The sequence below is a fragment of the Lissotriton helveticus genome, chromosome 2_1, assembly GCF_964261635.1.
Source record: "Lissotriton helveticus chromosome 2_1, aLisHel1.1, whole genome shotgun sequence".
Lineage (NCBI taxonomy): Eukaryota > Metazoa > Chordata > Amphibia > Caudata > Salamandridae > Lissotriton > Lissotriton helveticus.
The window spans coordinates 3,941,553-3,958,429 of record NC_136059.1 but is presented as its reverse complement, the minus strand read 5'-3'; the positions used below and the strand labels follow the sequence as shown (position 1 = coordinate 3,958,429).

The window sequence follows — 16,877 nt, the reverse complement described above, 5'->3', positions numbered from 1 at the left end:
ATGTGGTCATCGGACCAGTCTACGGGAAGTATGTGGTCGATGGAGATTGCGTTGCTTTCGGCAATAATTGCGTTGAGGATTGCTCCTCAATGGTGAGTTTCTTCCGAGCAGTGTTGGGTCCGATTGTTTTCTAGTAGTAGGTTGTTTAGGGTTTGGATAAGCGGGCTTTTTGTTTCATTCCATCTTAGATTGAGGTTGCCCAGAAATATGTTGTTAGAGTTGCCGAGTGCGCAATGGGAATCAGGTCGGAGAGGTGATCCCAGAAGTCTGAGGAGTTGCCTGGGCGGGTGATACAGAAGATGGCAAAGTGTAGGCCTGGTACTGCGTGTTTTGATGTTGACTGAGAGACTCTCAAAGGAGCTGTACAGACAGGAGGTAATTTCCGTAATGGAGATGTGGTTCTTGTGGATGATTGCTTTGCCCCCACCACTTTGCACTTGCCTGTCTTTGTTGATCATTGTGAATCCGGGAGGCACCAGCATGTCCATGCTGGGCTAGGAGAGATTGTTGAGCCAGCTCTCCGTGATGAATGCTATGTCTATATCATGGGAGAGGATGGCTTTTGCTAGTTCAGTTGCATGTTCAGAGGCAGATCTGCAGTTTAGAAGCATGCAGTTGATGGGGGCCCTTCTTTGCTCCTGTTCTCAGTGGATTGGGCTCTAGGTAGGAAGGCTAGGTGGGCTGGGGGTCTAGGGTCTCTCGGAGGGGGGGTTCTCTTCTAACTCCCGTAATTACTTGGATCGTGGATTTGGGGGAGAAATTTGCAGGGGGGTATTAGGATGAGGCTAGAAGTGCCGCTTCCTGAGATGAAAGTGAGGTTGTTGCTCTTCTGGGTCTTTCGGAGCGATCATTCCCATTTCTGTAGGACCAGGATCGGGATCTGGTGGGACATGGGGCTCGCTGGAGGGCGGTACCTTGCCACGACTGGGGTGGGTGAGAATGGGTGGCGCAGTGGCGGCTGAATGGGCTTTCGGGTCGTGGTCATGTTGGATAGAGTTTCGTTCAGGCCTCCGATCAGGATTTCAAGCTGAGTTTCCAGGAGGTTGAGGCGTTGCGTCATGTTATCCAAGGAGGGAGGGAGGGTGTCTGGGGCAGCATTGCCTGTGGGGGAGGGGGGTGGGTCCCTGTCGTGATGGTTGTTGAAGGAGGGGGGGGGTGTCCCAATCCTGATGGTTATTGGGGGAGGAGCTGCCTGGTTTGATTATGGGAGAGCTCAGGGGTAGGGGGAGTGCTGGCTCATGCCGGGCATCAGCTCTCATGTGGCGTGAAGACGGGGAGGGGCTGTGAAGAGGCTGAGCTTGAGGGTAATGTTTGATCCTGGATTGCAGGAAGGGAGGGGGGGGGGCAAGGGTGGGCGGGCCGTCTGTCAGAGGAGGTGTGATAGTTATTTGGAGGTGCAGAGTTGCAGTAGGTGCCGCGGGATGGCGGGGAGGGGGATCTCAAAGAGGATGAGAGAGGGTTCCAGTGCCTCCCCTGTTGTGGAAGGCTCACTGGGGGAGGGATGGGGTTGGTCCAGTGCGTGTGGTGATCACGGGGGCCTTTTTAGGTTGAGCCTATAGCAGCGCATGCGCTGCTTGCTCTACTTTTTGTAAAGGGTAAAAAAAAAAAGCTACCTACCAGAGTTTTGCTGGCCTGAAGTTTGAGTGCATGTGTGCGTGCACGCGCCGCCATCTGTCTCCTCCATCACGGGTCATTACTTTGCTTTCCCCTCTGCCTCCGCCCGATAACTTTCACTTTCGTAGTTTGGTTTTTTTCCTCCTCCGTCATGGTTCATTAAGTTGCTTTAAAACAGAGGTCTTTCTTTAATCAAATTTGTGTTCACTGCGTTTCAAAAGTCGATCCTTAATTGTTTTTAGAATGCTATTTATGTCTTTTACTTATTCCAACTAAGGTAATCGCTGTCCTCGTACCAACCAAAATATCAAACATTCCTGTAGAAAAATGCCGCAGTTTGGCAGACATTTGACAGAATGACTCTAGTGCGAACACGTCATTTCCATCATCCTTTGGTTCCGTGGGTGAACTTATCCGCCCCATTGTGAGATTGTGTGCTTAGCCATGCCTTGTTTGAGGGATCTGGAAAGAACAGTTTGGGTGACTCGTGGGCGGGAAAGCGACACGCGCACACAACCACAACAACACAACCATAACCACACACACAACCACGCACACACACACACAAACATACACAACCACCACACACACATCACCACAAACACACATCACCATAAACACACATCATCACCACCACCCACACAACACACACACCCACACACAAACCACAACCACACACACAACCACCCACATACACACACACACAACCACACCCAACTACTCACCCACAAAAATCGGAAACTTGGGAATCAAAAAATAACATTTAAAAAGCAAACTTGCAAATAAAAAAACTTTAATAGACATTAAATATATTTTTTTATAATGTTAATGTCATACTTTCACAATTAAAAACCGATCGTGGGGAAAAACTAGGAAATTCAAAACCAAAAACCACAGAAAATACAGCCAAAACCATACACATCTATCTAAAAGATTACAAAAAAGCATTGACAGAGACAAGGAATCTCGCATTTGGAAAATTATAAGTATTTAATTATGCAAAGTTGGTGTTGTTGCACCAAGGATATGGTAATGCATAACTAAATACTCATAAGTTAAAAATAAAATGACTGTCAATTGTCAATGCGCTGCCACTCACCCTTGACCCGCCTGCCACTAGCCCGGTTTCCACCAAGAACAAAAAATAACAAGCTTTGGCATAGCCAATAGGTCTCACCTTTAGGACCTTATAAGGTTTGAGATATGCAACAGTTGGTGTTGTTGCATCAAGGATACTATGCTTCTTATCTAAATACTTAGAAGGTCTCAAAACCAAGACCTATTGGCTATGCTAATGCTTGTTTAATGAGAGGAAGAGGGAGTCTAAGACCTCAAGGTTAACGCTCTTAGCCTGTATCAGAGCAGTGCCATGCGCGTGCATGGTTATGGAGATATTACCGCTCATCATCTGGTTGTTCGGGAGAGAGGTCATCAATTTGCGGCTGTGGGATTTTGGAGATTATGAGATGTGTGTGAGGAATGATGGTCCATTTTTCGGATCTTTTAGTGTGGAAGATGAAATCCATATTTATCTGCAGTGGTAAGTGTCTACGAATAGTGTCTCGGGGTGTTGTCTGATCAGTCTATGTTTGAAGTGTTTCTTCGCTTTACAAGAGGTTGGGGGGAAGTGGAGGTCAGTCCATGGGGTATCAGGTAGTTTGGTGTTCGAGGGGCAGCAGCCAATTGCGTGGCCGGTGGCATTTTGTCTGGGTTGTGAGGGAGGAGGATTCTCTCCAGTGTCTAATAGGATGGAATGTCGTGCGGAAGAGAGAGTGCTGTCTGGTCAGGTGGCCAGGGGGAGGGGGGGTAGAGAGGGGTATTGCCTCTTGGGAGGGAGGGAGCAGTGGGGAGGGGGCGTGCGGAGAAGGGCTACTCTGGGCCCGGGTTTGGGAGTTGATGTTGGTCTGATCTCCTAGTAAGGGGGCCTTTAGCGTTAGAGGTATTCTCTATAGGTGACAGGGAGACCTCTGTCTAGATGTGGCGGTGAGTCGGAGAATTAGGTCCCGGGTAGGCATTGTGAGGGCGCGCGTCAGGAGGTTACCTACGTTACCCTATGGGTCTAAGGCCACGTTGGAGGGGCATTGGATCGAGACTTTCTTGTGACCGGTCCTTGTTTGGACCCTAGTAGACCATTAGGGGCCAGGCACCAAGGGGCTGCCTACACTGACCTTTGAGTCCTTGTTGCAGTTGTAAGAAATATCGAGGCTGTCGGAGGTCTTTTTGTGGCCTTATCGCTGGTCGCTTTCTGTGTTGGTTCTGGTATTGGCGGCCATTCATAGATCAGGCATCTGGGGCTCCTGACGTGTTGTGTCCCGGGGCTCCGCTCCCATCTCAGGACGGCCCGTATCCTTCAAGGGTCTCAAGTGACCCGCTTCACTCTGTATGGGAGGGTCCCAGTGCACAGGGTCTTCGTGTGGCCATATTTCTAGCTGGTTCCCTCGGTGATTCGGAGATTGGCGGCCATTGCACAGTCTGGCATCAGGAGCTATTCGCGGGTTGTGTCCTGGGACTCTGCTCCTGCCTCAGGACAGCTTGTGTAGCGTCACTGGTCTCAGATGCCCCGCCTTGTACTTTTCTTAAAAATCGCGTCAGTCCGAGGTCTTCTTACGGCCTTAAAACAGGCCGTTTTCATCTGAGATTGGTGGCCATTGCCCAGTCAGGCATCAGGGGCAACTCGAGTGTTGAGTCCTGGGGCTCAGCTTCCTCCTCAGGACAGCTTGTGTAGCGTTGCGGGTCTCAAATGACCAGACTTGTACTTTTCTTAAAGATCGCGGCAGACCGAGGTCTTCTTAGGGCCTTATGACAGGCCGCTTTTGGTCTCGATTCTAGCAGCCATTACTGGGTCAGGCATCTGGGACTCCTGCCGCGTTGTGTCCCGGGGCTCTGCTACCGTCTCGGAACACCCCAGTCTCCCTCAAGGCTCGTCACTGACCCACTTCAACCAGTTTGGGAGGATCCAGGTGTTCCAGGCCTCCCGTGGTCCTAGAGCTGGCTGGATGCTTCTGTGGCTCTGTGACTTCATTCAGGGGGGACTTGTGCAGTTAGGCATTTCAGTTGGGGTTCAATTAGACCAAGCTGCTCCTTCCCCGGTCCACCACAGCTTGCGGATTGTTGTGGAGGGAAGGGAGGACTCGATTACGCCCCTCCTTTCTATTTCCGGTTTTTCAGCGCTGTGGGACGCGCTCTAGTCTTTCCCCAGCACCAGGTATTTAATCTCATGCCAGTCCGGACGCACAGCGGACGCTCGCAGCGGGCGCACCACTGGCGTGCCGAAGGTGCACCAAAGGCAAGCCCATCTGCGCCAAGTCTGCGCCAGGGACCCTGGCCAAATCATCCCAGGCACTGATTTTCGTCAGGTTTACTCCAGGGATCAGCTCCTAGAACTTCAACCTCAGGAGAAGGGGTCATGCAGGCTTGCTAACCCGGAGGCGCTAGCGGAACATCACAGGTTTACATGTGACAACTGCGAGGTGGTCCTTCCACGGGGTGCTGGACATTCTTCTCCTCAGGATGGGGGGGCTGGGCCTAACCATGTCCCTTTGAAACAATCATTTATGGGGTATCTTCTTAATGCTAGATCTTTAATTAAACATGCCATTGAATTCAATGACTTTGTGTCCCTTCAAAAACCCGATTGGGTATTCATTACAGAAACCTGGGCCAGAGAATGTTCAGGCCCCGACTTAGTGGAAGCTATCCCGGCTGGATATCTCTTGGTGAGATGTGATAGGGAAGGGAGGCTGGGTGGGGGGCTAGGGGTAATGTATAAAGACATTATGGGCCATATGTATCAAGCACAAATGCTTTCGCAAACAGCGTTTGCAAACACATTTTTGCTAAATGGTATGTATGTAGCAAATCTGCTTGCAAAATAAGGAATCGCAAAATTTGCGATTCCTTAAATGTAATGTAAGAAGCACCAAAAAAGTGCAATTTCGCCTTAAGGAATCGCAAATTACCACAAACTTCAAGTTGGTGGTAATTTGCGATTTCTTTGAAAAATGCACTTTTTTGCATTTTTCAAAGTAATATGTGAAGCACATAAATGCCCTTAGGGCATGTATGTGACCACATGTGCACCCAAGTTTATTTCAGGGGTGCAACAGGGTGTCCTTTGGACACTCCTGCACCCTTGAAATTGCATTCTCAATTTGCGATTCGCAAATTGCTAATCGCAAATTGAGAAGGTCTTCCCATTCATTCCAATGGGCCACTGGGCCCATATGAATGAATGAATGGGGAGGTATTCCTTCATTGCGAATCGCAATTTGAGATTCGCAATTAAGGAATATGTAGGATTCGCAAAATGTATTGCAAATCCTAAATACATAGCATTTTGCGATTCTCAAATAGCGATTCGCAAAAAGTCGCTATTTGAGAATCGCAAAATTACATTTTGATACATATATCCTTTACCCCTGTTGTACAGAGGCCCTCACCTCCCCCTCAGATCCCTATCAGGCTTTGCATTTCTCTCTGGAGGTTCTTCCAACTGAAAGTTTTTGTGGAGTGGTCACCTACCGGCCCCCTGGACCCAAAGCACAGTTTCCCCAGGATTTCAGTAACCGAATAGGGCCGGCCCTAGCCTACTCTAAGGTTACATTTCTGGGTGACTATAATTTCCACTTGGAGAATATGTTGTGCCCTGAAACCCAGGCTTTTGTGGAATTTATGGAATCTTGTGGCTTCCCTCAGCTGGTTAAAAGCCCTACACAGTTGGCTGGACATATCCTTGATGGGATTTTCACCAATGATTCTAGGGTTAAGGTGTTGGATCCTATTCCCCTTTCCTGGTCTGACCAATCTGCCATACCTTTTTCCCTGGCAATGGCAGTACTCCCCATGGACTCTAGTAGTAGGAAGAGGGTGGAATGGGAGAGAAATCTCAGACAGGTTAATAAGGAAGTGCTTCTTGACAAACCTGGTGATTTTTGCCCTTCTTCCTTTGCTGACATTAATGTTACATATCATGGGTTTACTAGCTGGTTAATAACTGGCTTGGACTCTCTTGCCCCTCTTAAGAAGCACTATGAAGCAAGAAAACGTCCCTCCTCCCCTTGGTTCTCTGAGAAATTGAGAAAGCTGAGGCAGGCTTGTAGACAGAAGGAAAGAAAATGGATTATGGACCTTTCCTTAGTAGAGAGGGATTTGCATAAACTTCGGTTAAGGGAATATAAGGAAGCCATTAGAGAGGAAAAGGTCTCCTATTTTATGGCAATGACCGAATCTACCAGATCCACCAGGGATTTTTTTTCCATTATCAACTTCCTTTTAGTCGCTTCAACCAGGGTCTTCCTAAGTTTCACTCGGTCACAGCCTCTATTAGGAGCCTTCTTTGGCTCCCGCTTGGGCGGAGAATTGTGTTTAAGGCCCTATGTTTGGTTCATAAGGCCTTTCACAATAGGGGGGCTGATGCCATCAACAAAATGTTCCATAGGTATGTTACCTCAAAGAACTTGAGCTCTGCTAATAAGAATTGGGTAACAGTTCCTAGGTTTAGGAAAGTCAGGTGGTGGGGGGAGGGCATTCTCAGTGAGAGGTGCTAATTTGTGGAACCTGCTCCCTCTCCCTATTTCAACTTTGGAAACACATTCTTCATTCCGTAAATGCTTGAAAACATGGCTCTTCACCTATTCTGATGGTCATCTGCTGTCACTTGCTAGCATTGCATTTCACAATCCGTTGACACTATGATCTCTGTCCGAAGCGCCTTGAAGCCCCTGGGCTAAGTTCGCGCTGTAAAAATGTTATATTCATTCATTCACTGGCAGCCATTACCCAGTCAGGCGACGCAGCTATGGCTGTGCGACTCGGTGCCTAGATTCGGGAGTCCTAACCTACTGGGTTTGCGGTGCTTCTCCAGTCCAGAGTGGAGGTCTCCCTCGTTCGCGGTGGGGCTCCGAGGACCTCCAAGAATGGCCTCCTTAAGGTGCACTGACCTCACTGCAGCTAGGGTCCTTCTCGCCGCTGGATCTGCGTCTTAGATACACGTTTCATCGGAGGTCATCCCGGTGAGTGAATTAGTCGCACCTATCGTCAGGGGGGGCTGACTGGGGTCGATCCGGTCGGGATTTAAACTTTAGTGATCCCGGACCTGGAGCTCAGTCCTGTAGCAATCTTGTATCTTGAAAGTTCCTGTCTCCTTTCTTTAGCAGTCAGGCAACCACTGCAGGTCAATCACCCAAGCAGCACTTCAGCTTAGGGATAGTCTCTCCTCAGTTTCTTCAGGTTCCTCTCCTCAGCAAAGGTTTCTTCTGGTTGTCGAAAAGTGAACTTGTGCTTGATAGCACAGAGACAAGAAAATGACACACGATGCTTGCTAACATGAACATAAGCGTGCACACAAAATGTCATGCTGCTCCTTGCACAGCATCCAGATGCTCGCTGCAAGAAGATGGGTGCAGGACATGGGGAGAGGGGCAATGCTTCCTCACTGCACTGGACACGAGGCTGCATTCAGAACGAGCACCATATAAGGAAAATGATTTTAGAGAATCCGTTTTAAGATGCACTGATCAACAACTAGGAAGGTTAAGGACAGACTTTCAGGTTTGTGATTGCTTCACAAGAGAAAAGATAGGAGATGAGCCACTGGATCACCCTGTCTGAGTACATTAACCATTTGTCGACAGTTGTTAGTAGAACAGGTAATTCACTGAAGATGACAGAGAACATATGGGCACCACTTAGGAGTGGTTGGAGCGGGTGACAGAGGTTTTATCGCTATTTTAGTAATACATGCACTGCAAAAGATATATTTGTGAGCCCCAGCTTTACAAGGTGAACAGCAATTTTGGGCAGGGGATTATAGCTAGAAGCCAAAAGACTGATCCTAGCCTTGCTCAAATAATTGGCATGAAGATGACACAGCTTTTGCCTTTCTTCTATCAAGAAGCCTTGCTAGGTTTCCACTGAGAGGTCATCAGAAGACAATTGTTTAGATTCTGTAGTACTTTTACTGCTGGACTGCGAATCTCATTTCAGTTTATTGCAAACTTGACGACCATGATCAGCAATACCCTCTCTTGTTGCTGCCACTTTCGTAGCATAAAAGCTGCTCCACCAGGAGAGAACTTTCTACCTTTTCCTCCCACTATTAAACTCTTGTATTTATTGTATGCCATTGGCTTCTTTTACAGTTTATTGCTTTTTCTCCAGGATGAATTCAACAATACAATGAATTTTATTTCCACACTTAATGGCGCACAGAAGTCTCTCTTCGTACAACCTTTGATGACGAAACACAGATACTTATAGGGACTATATGGTATCACTTTCATAAAGGCAGCACGTCTGTGGATTGGGCAGGTTGTTTATAGAAGACACTGGAGACAGTCAGATCCCCTTCAGGGCTATTTTTACCAAACTTGGGTTTTTTCAGACCCCGTCTCCTGGAGCCAGACCCCCGTTTGTCTCTCCATTTCTCCAAGGTGTGTATCCGCTGATGGAGCTTTAAGCATGAGGGGATCTTGAAGGTCTTCCCACATTCATTGCAGGAGTATGATTTTGAACTTTTGTGTTTTACGTGTTTTATTTGGTGTAACTTCAAGCTTGATAATGCACTGAAACTCTTCCCACATTCACTACATGCAAAGTATCTAATGTGTACTCGTCTGTGTATGATCAGCAGTGAGGATTTGCTAAAACGTTTCCCACAGACATTACACGTGCACGTTTTTGCACTTGTGGGGAGCTGTTGGACTGGCATTGAAGAAGGGGTCAAAGACTTTTCGCTTTCATCACTTGTCTTTTCTGAGGCATTGTTCTCAAGTGTACTCACACGGTTCTCATCTGAACATATTGATGCGTTTAAGCTAGTGTCAGTCATCGGTTGTTGAGGTGCTGAAGAATCATGGGAACACTTCTCGCTTTCACAGCATGTCGACGTTTTGTCTGTGACTAGGTTGTCAAGTTCATGCGCAGTATTCTTTTCGTCATGATGTATGGAGTCTTTTACATATGCATGGACTTTCTGGTGTAGAAGCAATATTGCTGAAGCATTAAAAGACATTTCACATTCGGTGCAAGGGTAAGGTTTCTTTTCTGATTCTTTTGTCTCAACCTTGGGAGTAAAAACACTTTTCTTTTCATCAATCCTGGTGGAAACTTTTTCTTTTGTATGTACGTTCTTGTGTTGAAGCAGTACCAAAGAAGAATTAAAAGACAGATCACACTCACTACATGGGTAAGGTTTCTTTTTGGAAGCTTTTGTCTCACCCATCAGTTTACTATCACCTTTCTTCTCATCACTTTGCATGGAACGTTCCTCTTTTGTGTGAGCCTTCTGCTGTTGGAGTGGCATTGAAGAAGGGGTCAAAGACTTCTCGCTTTCATCACTTGTCTTTTCTGGGGCATTGTTCTCAAGTGTACTCACACGGTTCTCATCTGAACATATTGATGCGTTTAAGCTAGTGTCAGTCTCCGGTTGTCGAGGTGCTGAAGAATCATGGGAACACGTCTCGCTTTCACAGCATGTCAATGTTTTGTCTGTGACTAGGCTGTCAAGTTCATGCGCAGTATTCTTTTCATCATGATGTACAGAGTCTTTTCCATTTGCATGGACTTTCTGGTGTGGAAGCAATGTTGCTGAAGCATTAAAAGACATTTCACATTCGGTGCAAGGGTAAGGTTTCTTTTCTGGTGCTTTTGTCTCAACCTTGGGTGTACCAACACTTTCCTTTTCATCAACCCTGGTGGAAACTTTTTCTTTTGTATGTACGTTCTTGTGTTGAAGCAGTACCAAAGAAGAATTAAAAGACAGATCACACTCACTACATGGGTAAGGTTTCTTATCAGAGGCTTTTGTCTCACCCATCAGTTTACCATCGCCTTTCATCTCATCACTTCGCATGGAGCGTTTTTCTTTTGTGTGAGCCTTCTGGTGTTGAAGCAGCAATGGAGCAGAATTAAAAGACAAATCACAATCACTACAAGGGTAAGGTTTCTTTTCTGAGGCTTTTATCTCAACCTTGGGTGTACCAACACTTTCCTTTGTATCAACCCTGGTGGAAACCTTTTCTTTTGTATGAACGTTCTGGTGTTGAAGCAGTACAAAAGAAGAATTAAAAGACAGATCACACTCACTACATGGGTAAGGTTTCTTTTCGGAGGCTTTTGTCTCACCGATCAGTTTACTATCAACTTTCTTCTCATCACTTTGCATGGAACCTTCTTTTGTGTGAGCCTTCTGCTGTTGGAGTGGCATTGAAGAAGGGGTCAAAGACTTTTCGCTTTCATCACTTGTCTTTTCTGGGGCGTTGTTCTCAAGTGTACTCACACGGTTCTCATCTGAACATATTGATGCGTTTAAGCTAGTGTCAGTCTTCGGTTGTTGAGGTGCTGAAGAATCATGGGAACACTTCTCGCTTTCACAGCATGTTGACGTTTTGTCTGTAACCAGGTTGTCAAGTTCACGCGCAGTATTCTTTTCGTCATGGTGTACAGAGTCTTTTCCATTTGCATGGACTTTCTGGTGTAGAAGCAATATTGCTGAAGAATTAAAAGACAATTCACATTCGGTGCAAGGGTAAGGTTTCTTTTCTGATGCTTTTGTCTCAACCTTGGGTGTACCAACACTTTCCTTTTCATCAATCCTCGTGGAAACTTTTTCTTTTGTATGAACGTTCTGGTGTTGAAGCAGTACCAAAGAAGAATTAAAAGACAGCTCACACTCACTACATGGGTAAGGTTTCTTTTTGGAAGCTTTTGTCTCACCCATCAGTTTACTATCACCTTTCTTCTCATCACTTTGCATGGAACGTTCCTCTTTTGTGTGAGCCTTCTGCTGTTGGAGTGGCATTGAAGAAGGGGTCAAAGACTTCTCGCTTTCATCACTTGTCTTTTCTGGGGCATTGTTCTCAAGTGTACTCACACGGTTCTCATCTGAACATATTGATGCTTTTAAGCTAGTGTCAGTCCTCGGTTGTTGAGGTGCTGAAGAATCATGGGAACACTTCTCGCTTTCACAACATGTCGACGTTTTGTCTGTGACTAGGTTTTCAAGTTCATGCACAGTATTCTTTTCGTCATGATGTACAGAGTCTTTTCCATGTGCATGGACTTTCTGGTGTAGAAGCAATATTGCTGAAGCATTAAAAGACATTTCACATTCGGTGCAAGGGTAAGGTTTCTTTTCTGATGCTTTTGTCTCAACCTTGGGTGTACCAACACTTTCCTTTTCATCAATCGTGGTGGAAACGTTTTCTTTTGTATGAACGTTCTGGTGCTGAAGCAGTACCAAAGAAGAATTAAAAGACAGATCACACTCACTACATGGGTAAGGTTTCTTTTCGGAGGCTTTTGTTTCACCCATCAGTTTACTATCACCTTTCTTCGCATCACTTTGCATGGAACGTTCCTCTTTTGTGTGAGCCTTCTGCTGTTGGAGTGGCACTGAAGAAGGGGTCAAAGACTTCTCGCTTTCATCACTTGTCTTTTCTGGGGAAATTTTCTCAAGTGTACTCACACGGTTCTCATCTGAACATATTGAATCGTTTAAGCTAGTGTCTGTCATCGGTTGTTGAGGTGCTGAAGAATCATGGGAACACTTCTCTATTTCACAGCACGTCGACGTTTTGTCTGTGACTAGGTTGTCAAGTTCATGCACAGTATTCTTTACGTCATGATGTACGGAGTCTTTTCCATTTTCATGGACTTTCTGGTGTAGAAGCAATGTTGCTGAAGAATTAAAAGACATTTCACATTCAGTGCAAGGGTAAGGTTTCTTTTCTGATGCTTTTGTCTCAACCTTGGGTGTACCAACACTTTCCTTTTCATCAACCCTCGTGGAAACTTTTTCTTTTGTATGAACGTTCTGGTGTTGAAGCAGTATCAAAGAAGAATTAAAAGACAGATCACACTCACTACATGGGTAAGGTTTCTTTTCTGATGCTTTTGTCTCAACCTTGGGTGTACCAACACTTTCCTTTTCATCAATCCTCGTGGAAACTTTTTCTTTTGTATGAACATTCTGGTGTTGAAGCAGTATGAAAGAAGAATTAAAAGACAGATCACACTCACTACATGGGTAAGGTTTCTTTTCTGGTGCTTTTGTCTCAACCTTGGGTGTACCAACACTTTCCTTTTCATCAACCCTGGTGGAAACTTTTGCTTTTGTATGAACGTTCTGGTGTTGAAGCAGCAATGGAGCAGAATTAAAAGACAGATCACAATCACTACAAGGATAAGGTTTCCTTTCGGAGGCTTTTGTCTCACCCATCAGTTTACTATCACCTTTCTTCTCATCACTTTGCATGGAACCTTCTTCTGTGTGAGCCTTCTGCTGTTGGAGTGTCATTGAAGAAGGGGTCAAAGACTTTTCGCTTTCATCACTTGTCTTTTCTGGGGCATTGTTCTCAAGAGTACTCACACGGTTCTCATCTGAACATATTGAATCGTTTAAGCTAGTGTCAGTCATCGGTTGTTGAGGTGCTGAAGAATCATGGGAACACTTCTCGATTTCACAGCATGTCGACGTTTTGTCTGTGACTAGGTTGTCAAGTTCATGCACAGTATTCTTTTCGTCATGATGTATGGAGTCTTTTCCATTTGCATGGACTTTCTGGTGTAGAAGCAATGTTGCTGAAGCATTAAAAGACATTTCACATTCGGTGCAAGGGTAAGGTTTCTTTTCTAATGCTTTTGTCTCAACCTTGGGTGTATCAACACTTTCCTTTTCATCAATCCTCGTGGAAACTTTTTCTTTTGTATGAACGTTCTGGTGTTGAAGCAGTATCAAAGAAGAATTAAAAGACAGATCACACTCACTACATGGGTAAGGTTTCTTTTCTAATGCTTTTGTCTCAACCTTGGGTGTACCAACACTTTCCTTTTCATCAATCCTCGTGGAAACTTTTTCTTTTGTATGAACGTTCTGGTGTTGAAGCAGTATCAAAGAAGAATTAAAAGACAGATCACACTCACTACATGGGTAAGGTTTCTTTTCTATTGCTTTTGTCTCAACCTTGGGTGTACCAACACTTTCCTTTTCATCAACCCTGGTGGAAACTTTTGCTTTTGTATGAACATTCTGGTGTTGAAGCAGCAATGAAGCAGAATTAAAAGACAGATCACAATCACTACAAGGGTGAGGTTTCTTTTCTGACTCCACTTTAGTTTCGCTATCACTTTTGGGTTCGCTAGCATTTTTCTCCTCATCATTCCACTTGGAAGCTTTTTTGTTTGCGTGAACTCTCTTATGCTGAAGCAACATTTCATACGCATTGAAAGACTTTTCACATTCATCACACGGGTGTGGCTTCTTTTCTGGGGTTTTCTGATGATGCTTTTTGACACCTTTCTTCCCGTCCACGTGCATGGAAGCATTCTTGCTTGCATGAACCCTCTTGTGTTGAAGCAACATTTCATAAGCATTGAAAGACCTTTCACATTCATCGCATGGGTGTGGTTTCTTTTCTTGGGTTGTTTGCTTATTTTTACTTGCACTTTTCCGCTCATTGCAACGCTTCTTCTTGTGATTGTATCTTGATTTGCTTACTTTTCTGTTTACACTGGCATTTGAATTCTTACGAAGAGGTCTTTTCTTTACACCTGGCAGGTCTGCCTTTTTGTGGAATACCTGGCGCTCGATTAGGTTGGATTTATAAAAAAAGACGTTTGAATTGTTACGAAGAGGTCTTTTCTTTACACCTGGCAGGTCTGCCTTTTTGTGGAATACCTGGCGCTCGATTAGGTTGGATTTATAAAAAAAGACGTTTGAATTGTTACGAAGAGGTCTTTTCTTTACACCTGGCAGGTCTGCCTCTTTTTGGAATACCTGGTGCTCGATTAGGTTGGATTTATAAAGAAAGACGTTTGAATTCTTACGAAGAGGTCTTTTCTTTACACCTGGCAGGTCTGCCTCTTTGTGGAATACCTGGTGCTCGATTAGGTTGGATTCATAAAAAAAGACGATCCCACAGTCTGGGCACGGGTACTTTTTCACTCCCGATTTTGTTCTTGGAATTTCTTTGGACGACCTGGATTTTCCAGCAGGCTTTTTAAATTTGCGTTCAGTGGAGTATTTTCTTGCAGTGTTGTTCAGCATCCTTTTGGGTCTTTTAGGTCTATAATTAGACTCTTCATCTGCGTCCCAGTCATCATCTTCAGCAGAGTTCCAAACATCCTCCTCGCCTGAGATCCAGCTATCATTCTCATCTTTCTCTGAATACCTGACTTTTTTTAATGCTCTTGCTCTTCGTGGTTGCAGTTTGTCAGTACACTCTCCAAGTTTTCTCTTGTACTTTTTCACGGTATTCATCTCTGATTGAAACAAAATTAAGACACAAATTAATTTGATAAAAAAATAAAATATAGAAGCAGCAGACATACCAACTTGTAATTCATAAAGCTGTGCTCTCTACTAGCGCTACACAGAGAAAGTTATGTTGAACAAGTTACTTACCTTAGACAATAATCTTCTGGTGAATGCTTTACCTACCTGCGGATTACTCACTTCTTGAATATCCCAAGGTGCAAGACAGGATGCAAAAACTTTCCAACAGCTTTCCTACACCATTAGGTGGAGTTCGGCTCCATTCCGGCATCAGGCACATACCAGGACATGACATCATTGGAGCCCTATAGCGCCAAACTAGAGCCCTGCCGTAAGTTCCTCATTCTTTTTTTTAGAGCCTGTACAGACACGGCCTGCAGCATTTTGATCAGTGGCTATGCTGTTTAACAATGTAACCTAAAACCATATGTATGTGATGGCTGTGCGACCATTTCTCAGAACAGGGAGAGGTGAGAAAAGAGTTGGGGAGATTGGTGAGGAATTTGCAGGCAATGAAACAATGCTTACCTCTAATCCAATGTCTCTTCCAGGGGAATCCTCATCAAAGTCATAAGCACTAAATATTCCAGCCCACATGCGAGGACCCTGGTTGGTGGCTCACAGCACCTTGGTCGTGCTCAAGGTGCTGTGGGGTACCAAAACGTGTTGATGATGCTCTTTTGTGTCTGGATCGAATAAAACGTTATCATCAACTGTACAAGAGTGCCGTGGCATTCTTGACTGAAAGGGAGCCGTTTCTTTGGACTACAACGTCAGCGTGCGGTGGAGCACTGAACATGAGCACAGCAGACGAGACGACAGCTTGAGGGCAACACTACGAAACCAGGAGAATACATTCACACACACTGGCCACAACAATGAGAGGAAAAGTTCTGGGCGCCATTTTGTGATGCGGGACACTGACCCCGTGCAGGGGGTGGGCAGAAAAACATTAAATAGGACATAAGTGGTCACCCCATATGACTGAAGATAGGGAGTCTGAGGGACCAAGACTTATGGGCTAGAAATTGCCCGAAACATTTTTTTCGGGGCCTGAGGTTATTGGGACTTTTAGTTAGGAAATAGAATTAAACAAACCATAGAAAATCACAAAAAAAGAAAAAGGTTTCAAGGATGCTATAATTTTGTGTATAAAATCTGAACCTAACATAACTTCCCTGTAACGTATCGTTTCCTACCTGTCGGTGTAGTTTTGCAGCAAGAAGACTTCCTGGATTCACTATGCTGTGCATTATTCCGCCATCTAGTGGTTGGGTCCGGCATTGTAGTCTTTTTTTCCTTTTTTTCTTCGTGCCCCAGGTGGGCGTTGACATCCCACCATTTGGTGTCTTTCGTGATATCGGCGTGCTTCGGCAGAAGCTCTCGCCTTTGGTCGCCATCTTCGGATTCTTTTTTCTTTTCTTCCGTTATTGTTTTTCCTCTTGTTTCTTAAGTCTTGTCCATTTTTTAATCCCCTTCCTCCTTTCTCATCTTTCTGGCGGCGGAGGGTGTGTTCGCTAGTGAATCCAGAAAGTCTTCAAGCTGCAAAACTACACAGACAGGTAAGAAACTACACATTTTGCAGCGTGAATCTTTCTGGATTCAACATGCTGTGCATAGACTTTGTAGTGGTTTCTTCTTATTGTGGTGGCTGGGTGGAAGATGAGCACTGGTTACTGAAAATGTGCTGTAAGACCTTCTGTCCCACGTGCGCTTCTTTGTTCATTTGGATATCCACACAGTAGTGATTAGTGAACGTGTGCACTGAAGACTATGTTGCAGCTTGGCAAATGTCTTGAATTGGTGTGTTAGCTAGAAACGCAATTGTTGCTCCTTTCTTCCTCGTTGAATGAGCATGAGCTGCCCCTTCTAACTGTTGCCCAGCTTGTTTGTGGCATAGTTGTATGGTTTGTGAGATCCATCGTGCAATGGTATTCTTGGTAACAGGTCGTCCCAAGAAACTGCTTGCGAAGGAAACAAAGAGCTGCTT

The 16,877-nt window shown here is 45.2% G+C and overlaps 1 protein-coding gene across 6 annotated transcripts in view; it reads right to left on the bottom strand.

Annotated features, from left to right (window-relative positions):
• Positions 1–2,390: 2,390 nt before the first annotated feature.
• The window catches only part of LOC144817653 (uncharacterized), a 435,131-nt gene continuing 420,644 nt past the window's right edge, over positions 2,391–16,877 (bottom strand). For all 6 annotated transcript variants that reach the window (XM_078674375.1, XM_078674373.1, XM_078674378.1 and 3 more), the window contains one exon: positions 2,391–14,874. In XM_078674375.1, the coding sequence (XP_078530501.1) occupies positions 8,891–14,874 (5,984 nt within the window). In that variant the 3' untranslated portion in view covers positions 2,391–8,890. The remainder of the gene's footprint in view (positions 14,875–16,877) is intronic.